Source organism: Orycteropus afer, unplaced genomic scaffold, assembly GCF_000298275.1.
Source record: "Orycteropus afer afer isolate SDZICR_OR568_19922 unplaced genomic scaffold, OryAfe1.0 scaffold00010, whole genome shotgun sequence".
Classification (NCBI taxonomy): Eukaryota; Metazoa; Chordata; class Mammalia; order Tubulidentata; family Orycteropodidae; genus Orycteropus; species Orycteropus afer.
Window position 1 is genome coordinate 805,008 of NW_006921597.1, and position 11,019 is coordinate 816,026.

At 42.1% G+C, this 11,019-nt stretch overlaps 1 protein-coding gene across 1 annotated transcript in view; it reads right to left on the bottom strand.

The window, feature by feature from the left end:
• CD160 (CD160 molecule) overlaps window positions 1-9,206 on the bottom strand; it is a 25,236-nt gene extending 16,030 nt beyond the window's left edge. The window contains 5 exon segments of the mRNA XM_007950071.2: window positions 8,256-8,291; window positions 8,293-8,477; window positions 8,480-8,579; window positions 8,639-8,641; window positions 9,132-9,206. Coding sequence (XP_007948262.2) covers window positions 8,256-8,291; window positions 8,293-8,477; window positions 8,480-8,579; window positions 8,639-8,641; window positions 9,132-9,206 — 399 coding nt within the window.
• Between the last annotated feature and the right edge of the window lie 1,813 nt (window positions 9,207-11,019).

Below are 11,019 nucleotides of genomic sequence, written 5' to 3' on the forward strand. Positions count from 1 at the left end.
GGGGGGGGGGGCAGGGCAAGGTACCCAGGCTCTGTCAGAGCAGACTAGGATGGAATTCCTGCTGGTCGAGAAGGTAGGTGGAGGTGGGGGATGGCTGTACCTCTGTTCACCAAGAGGCTGTGAGATACAAGAGTAACAAGGGGAATATTGCACTTTTGTAGTTGTCAGCCTCCAGTGTGGTTGTCCATGCTCTTCTTGGCAAGCAGAGCCTACTCTTAGGTCAGAATGCTACTTGCATATATTCAAAATGGCTATACTGTTTGCAGGTATTCAAAATGGCTGCACCCTCAGGATAGCTGGGAGTCCACAGGTTGGTTGGTTTCCTTTCTCACTGTTTTCCTTCCTGGTTGTCAGTCACCGATGCAGTCCTTGCCCATGCAGTCCTTGGTAAGAAGAGTCCATTCTTAGGTTGCTACGGGGAAGTGTTTGCAAATATTCAAAATAGCTGTGCCCTCAGGACAGCCAGCAGTCCGTGGCTCTGTTTGCTTCCTTTGCTGTTTTCCTTTCTGGTTGTCAGGCACCAGTGCAGTCCTTGTCCACGTAGTCCTTGGTGTGCAGAGCTGATTCTTAGTTGCTATGGTGACACACTTGCACATATTAAAAATGGCTATGCCCTCAGGACAGTCAACAGTGTGCAGCTCTGTTTGCCTCCTTACTCACTGTTTTCATTCAGGTTATTCTAATAGTTAATATTTAATCCACTTCCTTATCTTTCTCGTCGAAGCTCAGGGTTCCAGGATCATCTTCTGCATTGGTTTCAATTGGTTTCTCATTGCTTTGTTGCAGAGGGTCTGTGTAGTTTGTCTGCCTGTGGTAGCTAAGGTCATGTGTCAACTTGACTGGACCTAGTTTTGAGTAGCTGGGCAGCTAGTGGGAGTTATTCCCCATGATGAGACTGGCAATGAACTCCATGGTAGGCTCTGCCATGAACAGCTGAGTAGCTGCTTTAGGGATGTTGTCTGCTTCCTGTATATAAGAAGATGCTTTGGGAATAGTCTCTAGCTTTTTGGCACTCTTGGAGCCTGCATGTAGCTGAATCATCATTCAGCAGCCTGCCATGCTCTGCCAATCGTGGGACTTTTAATAGACTTGAATCAATGGCCTGCCATATGGTGTGGTAATATCGGGTCTGTGCCTTTTTACTTGTCGACCTTGGGTTTGTCAGCCTCAGCAACCAGCAGTGAAGAAAGCCAGCCTGAGTGAAGAAAGCCTCCAGCTTCTGTGGGCTGGGAGCAAGAGGCAGAGCTGAAGCCCAATGTCGAGGGGCTTTCACTCAGCCCCTAGAGCCTGGCACTTTGAACTTGGACTTCTAGCTTCTAAAACTGCTATAGAATAAACTCCTGTTTGTTAAAGCCACCTGTTTGTGGTATATTCCTGTCAGAGCAGCGTTAGGTAATGAAAACACTGCCTATTTTGCCATCTTGCTGAAACTCTTAGGATAGTGTCATAATTTACATTTCCATTAACTGGCCATCTTTCCCCTCCTGTAGTCTGTATTGGGCCATGCAGTATTACACAGAAAGACCAGTTTCTTTTTCTTCATAGAGTCAGAACCAAACTCGGTCCAGTTCTTTAAAATATTATAGAAAGGTGAACATTCAGGAATGCTTTCAGAATTACCCATGATACCAACAAAACAGGGAAATAACAATTGCCTTGAAGCCCAAGCCCTAGGTGTGTTAATTTTCAATGCCAGGTACCAACCAGTCTGTGGGAGTAATCCCTAGGCTGCCTTGACACAACTGTCAGGGTTACAAGCAGAACAGAAAATAGAGCAGAATCACACCATTACAACAGGCTATGATTAAGGTTGCTTAGAGTTGCTACTCATCGAGGAACAGAATGTCCTTCCTTCTCCTCCCTGGGGAATTCCAGACAGCAGCATTTTGTCTACCCAAAGGTATCATTTGATCCAAGTGAGCCCAGCCTCAACTGCCAATGCTTGTTGTCCCCTGGAGAAATCTCCTAGTGCATGCTGGACTTTCAGTTTGATCCTTTGTCAGGTCCACCTCCGACACTGAGCAGTGAATGACTCCTGGCTGACTCACCAGAAATGTTCCTGTTAACTCCAGGTCCTGCTCAGTATGACTCCATTAAGCCAACGGGAGACCGAGTTGGGGAAAGTTGCTTTATTTCATTGCACAAGGAAAGAAACAGTAGGGGCTGACCATCTCCAAGACTGCTCACAGGCAGCTTGATAAAAGTCACATTTCTGTAATGGAACAAATATGGTGGGAACATGTGCAGGTACAGATCATAGTGACTAGGCACTTTTTAATATGACAGTTTGATTCTACTTAAAGGAGGTAGTAGGTGATTTTGTTAGTCAGGCACCACCTCAGGAGCATAGGATCACAAAAGCCAATAGAAATGAGAATTTGAAAAAGGAGAGAATAATAGAAGTGCTGAATGCTATGATAGGTCAGATAGGAAGACACCAGGAAGCAAGGTATAAAATGTAAAACCAGACTGAAGTAGAAAATTTGAATTAACAAGTAACATGATGATGAAAATATTGTTAACAGATTCTTGGCCAGATTTTTACTGGGGGGGCAGATATTTTATATTTATTTTTATTTATTTTATAAATATTTAGGAGCTCTGGTAGCATAGTGCCTAAGGCACTTGACTGCTAACCAGAAGGCTGCTGGTTCAGATACACCAGCTGCTCCTCAGAAGGAAGATGGGGCAATCTACTTTCATAGTGATATCACTTCGGAAACCCAAGGAGGGGTCACTATAAGTCAGGTCCGACTCAATGACACATAACAACAACAACAACAATTTTATATTTATTTTATCTTACATTAAGAAGTAAGATAGTATTTAAAAGTTCATAAAGAATAATTGCAATGTCTTTTCATCCTCCTAGGCTCATTCCCTAGAGGTTCAATCATTCTCAACTATCAAGCATTTTGCCATATTCCTAAATAATATATTCATGTTGTTACTTCTTGATGATGAAGTTTAGACATTATTTATTGATTTTCTGTTATTGTAGATGAGGATATTGTACTCTTATACTTCTACCCATTTCCCTTCTCGGCATCCTGCCAAAATAATTTATCACAAATTTAAGTTAATTTATTAATGTTTACATTATTTGGATTTTGTAAATTTTATTTATTACAGTCACATTATATGCTATGAGTATATTTACTTTTTTTAAAAAAAAAAAACTTTGTGTTTTTCCTGGAGATAATGATCCCTTGGTTTTATTTTATTTGCGGAGTTTTCCACATGCATATCTTTAATTCCTTTTGTCACATCTATCATGAGCTTTCAGAAAGATGATCTATTGATTTCATTTCTCTTTAAAGATCTCCCTCTGGACACTTCTTTCTCTTGCTTTCTTCTGGACTAATTTTTTTTTTTTTTTTGGCCTTTTTTCATCTAGAACTTCCTTCACCTTTTCTCCCCTTAGATTCCTTGTTTCCTAGATCTCACTTCATCCACTTTACTGATTACTTTCTTCCCCTTACTGAGACATATCCTCTGGTAGCTTCTTTAAAAAGATCACATGATAGTCAAATTTTTTGAGTCATTGCATGAGTCAGTTATGACTCACGGTAACCCCAAGTGTGCAGAGTAAAACTGCTCCATTTTCAAGGCTATCATTTTCAGAAGCAGACAAGCAGGCTTGTCTTCCAAAGCACTTCTGGGTGGGTTTGAATTGCCAATCTTCTGGCTAATAATTGAGCACTTAACCATTTTTTTGCCACCCAAGGACTCCTTGGGATGCATAACAGGGTCTTTATTCTTTCCTCACATTTGATTGGTAGTTTGGCAGGGTAAGAATTCTAGATAGAACATAATTTTCTCTTATGTAAGTAAGTTTGGAGACTTACTCCATTGTCTTGGAATATAGAAACATAGAGACTCACTATCTGTTGGGCATTTAAATGAGGGAGTCATAAAGCTGGGGCTAGAGTAGCCCTATTTTGGCTATGCCAGAGTAGTAGTGGAGCAGGAGGAGTGTGCCCAGAATGAAGGAGATAGGCAGAGATGAGAGACCTTGCCATCCATAAGAGATTGAGACAGAATAACTGGTGACCTACTGGCTATCTGGTTTTTTATTCCAGAAATTGAAACTCATGCAGGGCAGCTGTACTTCTTGTTTTATTTTATTTTTTCCCCTTGAATCCTTGGTCACTTGAGTCAGTTTCTGTTTCTTGCAAATAGTGCTCCTTAAGACAATGATTCATTTTATCTCAAATCCATCTCTCTGTCTCAACCTGACTGCCAATGTCTATTTAAAAATATAGATGCATCTCCGGGGAGAGCTCTGAACTGGGAATCAGGAAGTCTAAATTTGGGAACTCTATATGTTTATAATACGACTATTATTCAAATTTATGCACCAATCACCAAAGCAAAAGATGAAGAAATTAAAGATTTCACTAAGTTCTGTAGTCCAAAATTGATTAAACTTGCAATCAAGATGTACTGATTATTGCTGGTGATTGGAATGCAAAAGTTGGAAACAAAGAAGATGCACTGGTAGTTGGAAAATATGACCTTGGTGATAGAAATTACACTGGAGATCACATGATAGAAATTTGCAGGACCAACGACTAATATTCATTGCAAATGCCTTTTTTTCAACAACATGAAGGCAAATATACACATGGATCTCACCAGATGGAATAAACAGAAATCAAATCAACTACATCTGTGGGAAGAGGCAATGGAGAAGCTCAATATTATCAGTCAAAACAAGGCCAGGAGCTGACTGTGGAACAGACTGTCAATTACTCATGTGCAAGTTCAAGTTGAAGCTGAAGAAAATTAAAACAAGTCCACAAGAGCCAAAATATGGCCTTGAGTATCTCCCACCTGAATTTAGAGACCATCTGAAGAATAGATTTGATGCATTGAACATCAGTGACAAGACCAGATGAGTTGTAGGATGACATCAGAAAGCAAAAGTTCATTAAGAAGACAGGAAAGAAAGAAAAGACCAAAATGGATGTCAGAAAAGACTCTGAAACTTACTCTTGAATGGAGAATAGCTAAGATGAAAGAAAGAAATGTTGAAATAAAAGAGCTGAACAGAAGATTCCAAAGGGCAACTCAAGAAGACAAAGTAAAGTATTATAATGAAATGTGCAAAGACCTGGAGTTAGAAAACCAAAAGGGAAGAACATGCTTGCCATTTCTCAAGCTGAAAGAACTAAAGAAAAAATCCAAGCCTTGGGTTGCAATACTGAAGGATTCTATGGGCAAAATATTGAATGATGCAATAAAACTCAAAAGAAGATGGAAGGAATGCACAGTCTCACTGTACCAAAAACAATTGGTCAACATTCAGTCATTTCAGGAGGTAGCATATGATCAAGAACCAATGGTATTGAAGGAAGAAGTCTAAGCTGTACTGAAGGAATTCATAAAAAACAAGGCTCCAGAAATAGATGGAATACCCATTGATATGTGTTCTGGTTACTTAGTGCCTCTCTGACAAGAATATACCGCAAATGGGATAGCTTTAACAAACAGGAGTTTATTCTCTTATAATTTGGAGGCTTTAAGTCCAAGTTCAAAGTGCCAGGCTCTAGGGGCTGGGTGAAAGCCCCTCAACTTTGGGGTCCAGCTTTGCCTCCTGCTCCCGGCCCAGTGGAGCTAGAAGTGTTTCTTCACTCAGACAGCTGTTGGCTGCTGAGGCTGACAAACCCAAGGTCAACAAGTGGAAAGGCACAGTCCTGATGTTACGAAACTACATGGCAAACCATTAATCTAAGTCCATTTTAAGTCCCAAGGTTGGCAGAGCATGGCAGGCTGCTGAACAATGACACAGCTACATACAGGGTCCAAGCATGCCATAAGCTGGAGACTATCCCCAAGGCTTCTCCTTGTATACAGGAAGCAGACCACATCCCAAAGGCAGCTACTCAGCTGCTTGTGGTAGATCCCACCATGGAGTTGATTGCCAGTCTCATCATGGGGAATAATTACCACCAGCTGCCCAGCCACTCAACCAGGCCCAGCTAAGTTGACATACAAATTTAACTACCACAACGTGTTTCAACAAATGGATGCAGCTCTGGAAGGACTTACTTGTGGACGCCAGGAAATTTGGAAGACAGCTACCTGGTCAACTGACTGGAAGAGATCCATATTTGTTCCCATTCCAAAAAAAAAAAAAAAAAAAAAAGATGATCCAACAGAATGTAGAAATTATCAAGCAATATCATTAATATCACATGCAAGTAAAATTGTGCTGAACATAATTCAAAAACGTTTGCAGCAGTATATTGACAGAGAACTTCCAGAAAAGCAGGCTGGATTCAGAAGAGGATGTGGAATGAGGGATATCATTGCTGATGTCAGATAGATCTTAGCTGAAAGCAAAGAATACCAGAAAGATGTTGACCTGTGTTTTAATGAACAGAACAAGGTAATACTGCATGATTTAAAATCAGGAAGGGTGTGCATAAAGGTTGTATCCTTTCACCATACTTATTTCATCTGTATGCTGAGCAAATAATCAGAGAAGCTATACTATATGAAGTGGAACGTGGCATCAGGATTGGAGGGAGACTCATTAACAACCTATGATATGCAGCTGACACAACCTTGCTTGCTGAAAATGAAGAGGATTTGAAGCACTTGCTGATGAAGATCAAAGCCTATAGTCTTCAGTATGCATTACACTTCAACAGAAAGAAAACAAAAATCCTCACAACTAGACCAATAAGCAACATCATGATAAATGGAGAAAAGGTTGAAGTTGTCAAAGATTTACTTTTGCTTGGACCCACAATCAACACCTATGGAAGCAGCAGTGTAATGTAAATTACATGGTATGGTTTTTCTAGCTTTAGTCTTTGTAACTCCCACTTTGCCATGAGCATCTGAGTAGCTGATTATGTTAAAGTTACCCACCTGGTGCATTTCTGTTGGAGCAGCAGAAAGCAATCTTCTGGGAAGTTTGCTCTCTTTCAGGTGTGTAGAATTCTGATGTTGGGATTCGTTAGTTTTGCCACTCTGCCAGGCTCAAAAGGAGCCCTCCTAGAGGCAAGAGGAGTCTCTTTGACTGTCAGCTGAGAGAGATGTGAGAGAGACAGCTGACTGCTAAGAGAGAGTCCTGGCTGCTGAGAGAGATGGCTGGCTGAGAGAGACTGAGCACATTTCTGAACTTGAATTGTAGCCTGTTGCTTCCCTAATAAACCTCATGATCTGTGAGTTCTGTGTGGCCAGTGCAGTGAATTATTGTACCCAGCAGAGGGGTGGTGGGTGCTGCGGGAGGAACGTTTAATGACAAGGTTAGTAAGAGGGTTGGAGGGTGGTGGCATGTCTGGTCTCATAAGAACAGGCCTTGGGCTGCTGATGGTAATTCTGTCATCCTCTTGTGTAGTTAGAGAAGGTCAGAAGATGTTGCCTTCTTGCTTTTTTAGCAAGAAGTCAAAGAAATCAGACGTCATATTGTACCAGTCAAATTTGCTGCAAAAGACCTCTTCAACATGTCGAAGAGCAAAGATATCTCTTTGAAGACTAAGGTGCGCCTAATCCAAGCCATGGTATTTCCATTGCCTTATATGCGTGTGAAAGCTGGACAATGAATAAGGAAGATGGAAGAAGAGTTGATGCCTTTGAATTGCGTTGGTGAAAAATACTGAAAACATCTTGGACTGCCGGAAGAATGAAGAAATCTATCCTCTAGGAAGTGAGGCTGGAATGCTCCTTGTCTCACCTACTTTGGTCATGTTGTCAGAAGTGACCAGTCCACGGAGAAGGATATCATGCTTGGTAAAGTGGAAGGTCAGAGAAAAGGGGGGAAAACCCTCAATACAATGGATTGACACAGTGACTGCAACAATGGACTAAGCATAGCAAGGATTGTGAGGATGGTGCAGGATAGGGCAGTGTTTCATTCTGTTGTACACAGAGTTACTATGAGTTGGAATCAACTCGACCACACCTAACAACAACAACAACAACAACAATAACTTTTACTGGCACTGGTTAATGAGTAGCATTAGAAAAGCTGATTTATCTCCCTGTGACTCAGCCTCCATCACTAAAAATGGGATGCCTACCTGTCATATTTTTTAAATTAAAGACAGAATGAGATTACCTTTGTGTGCATGGTTTGAGGAAAGACATCTGTCAGTGGGAGTGATGGGAAAAGATTGAGTAGTGGGAAGGACTCTCTGCAAGGGGATTACTTATCCAGGATCTGAAATATCACCTCTGACTCCAGCTATCGACCCTGTCCACTGTCCTACTTGTTGGCATCAGGGATATCAGCAGCTCACTAAAATGGAGAAAAAATGGCCCTGAAGGTAGATATCTGCCTTCTGGCTTCTGGCTTCTGGTACCACACTGGTAGGTCCCACTGTCCAAGGGTGTGGCTTGGTTTATGGTGAACACCAACTGCAGTCATCTCCCACTGACACCATCTGGCCCAGGATCTGATTTAAGTGTCAGCTGCTCCAAGCTAGTCTCAGGGGAGTAGTCACTAATACTGTCCTTGCACAAAACACTATAAATCCCTCAGCCTCTTCTTTCATATTCCACACAGTACAGATGAAATTTAGCTGTTTTCCTTTCTGGGAAGTTGAGCTGGAGATGTGTGTTCACTCTAGAATGGGAAGGAACAACCTACTCACAGGAGTCCCTTTAATCCCACCATAGCTACTCCCTGTCACTAGAGGTCTTCAAGGAAGATGAAGCATGACCTAGCAGAAACCCTAGCAGATGGGACACCTAAGTTCTAACTCTGGTCCTGGCTGTGTTATAAAAGACAGTTAACTCCTTTGAACAGTAGTTTATTTATCTGGAAAATGAGAGATAAGGAATTAAATAAATTTCCATTCATTCATAGATTTGTTCATTTGTACCTTCAACACATGTTTACTAGGCATCCACTCTGCCAAGCATATCATCTATGAGAACCTGAAGGAATCTTAGATTGATAATCAGATTTCAAGGCTCTGTAACACATAACAGAGGCAGAATGTCTGATGCTGAGGACAATAGTAGTAGTTCCAACACAAAAGGAAAAGAAGCTATATTTTTCACCCTTTCACAAGTCTCAAGAAAAATAGGTCCTTTTCTTCCCCACCAGAAAAAAAATTGTGGAGCCCATCCATCCCCATGAGCCCAGAATTCTCTGGGGGTCTGTCCTTAGCACCAGGCCGGATGTCCACCAGCAGGATGACCAGAGCCAACCAGCCTCTGCCAAGTGTTATTCACGTCTTGCACATTATCAGCAGCCTAGTCAAACAAACGTTGATTCTGCTGAGCCTTACTCTCCTGAAAGCACAGGGAGACCGTTACAGATTGAATTGTGCATCCCACCCCCCACCCCCCCGCAAAAAAAATAAATAAATAAATAAATTGAGGTCCTAATCTCTGTACCTGTGAATGTGACCTTATTTGGATGCAGTTTTTTTTTTTTTTTTTTTTTTTCCTGTTCTCAGTTAAGTGAGGTTATACCAGAGAAGGGTGATATTTTATAAAAAGGGAGTCAGGAGAAGACAGACACCATGTGACATCAGAGGCAAATGCATCTATAAGCCGCAAAGGGAAGCCAAGGATTGCTGGCAGCCACCAGAAACTAGGAGAGAGACATGGTCAAGGTGTTCTCTGAAAGCTCCCAGAAAAAATCAACAAGGCTGAGACCCTGATTTGGACTCCTAGATTCTAAAACTGGGAGAAGAAAATAAATTTCTGTTCTTTAAAGCCCTTCAAACCCTACATTCTACGAGTAAGAGGGGTTAGGCACTGGAACCATAGTGGCAGTGGCCAGCTTGACAGTGCCACTAAAGGACCCACCAGCCACTCCTCGGAAGGAAGGTTGGGCAATCCTACTTCTGTAGTGATATTGCCTTGGAAACCCAAGGAGGGGTCGCTATGAGTTGGGTCTGACTCGATGGCACAAAACAACAACAAACTGAGGGGTGTGGAGACCAAGAATCACATGTGTTTTATTCATCATCGTATTTTCAGCCCCTAACTACAGTGCTTAGCAGTAAGCATTGCTTTTGGTGAAGAAAGGAAGGAATGAAAAGCAGTAAGGGAAGGTATTAAATATATAAGAAAGCAGTTAGAAAGGTAGAGCTCTGTGGGTGGTGAGGAGAACACACCTATCAGATGGCTTGAGCTGTTGAAACTTGAACACTTGTAGTGGGGTAGGAGCAGGTTTCAGGGCTTGGAGAGAGCAGGGGAAAGAAAGCCCAGTCCTTTGAGGCTTCCACATGAGAACAGAAAAGGGCTGACTCAAAAGCCAAAGCTTCTGAATAAGGGCCAAGCCTCTAAAGCTTGTTACAGAGAGCCATGCCATTGTAGCATTCAAAATCCACATGAGTATCCTCTCTGAAGGAGCTCTGGTAGCCTACTGCCTGAGGCACTTGACTGCTAACCAGAAGGCTGGCGGTTCAAACCCACCAGCCACTCCTTGGAAGGAAGTTTGGGCAATCTACTTCTGTAGTGATACAGCCTCGGAAACCCAAGGAGGGGTCGCTATGAGTCAGGTCTGACTTGAAGGCATGTAACAATAATAACAACATCCTCTCTGAAGAGGATAATGGGGGCACATAGGTTCCCATAGTCCTGGTAGCCACACAGGAGCTTGCTACCTTCATAGACTTTCCTAAAATGCACTGCTGCCTACCTCAGGTGTGGCAGCAAGTTTCTCCAGTCTGACAAACCCCATCAGCGTTGATATGGTGATAATTAAAACATTTTAGAGTTTGCAGGAAGCCCCAGGACAAGGGAGAGGCCCAACAGCAGCAGCAGGAGCAGGAGGAGCAGGAGGCGATCTTAGAACCCAGCACCCGGGAAGAGCAGAAGGCAAGACAGCCAGGCCTCCAAACAGAATCCTTCATAATGCCCTTGACGGCACTGGATATTATCTTTTGTATTTCTGCCAATCTGATGGATGAAAAATTAGCTCTTACTATTGTTTTATTGTGCATTTCCAGATCTTCAAGGTTGAAGATCTTTTGGGCATTAGTATTTCTTCTTCTATGAATTGCCTGTTCATATTCCATGTTTTTCAACCCCTTTTCTTTTAAA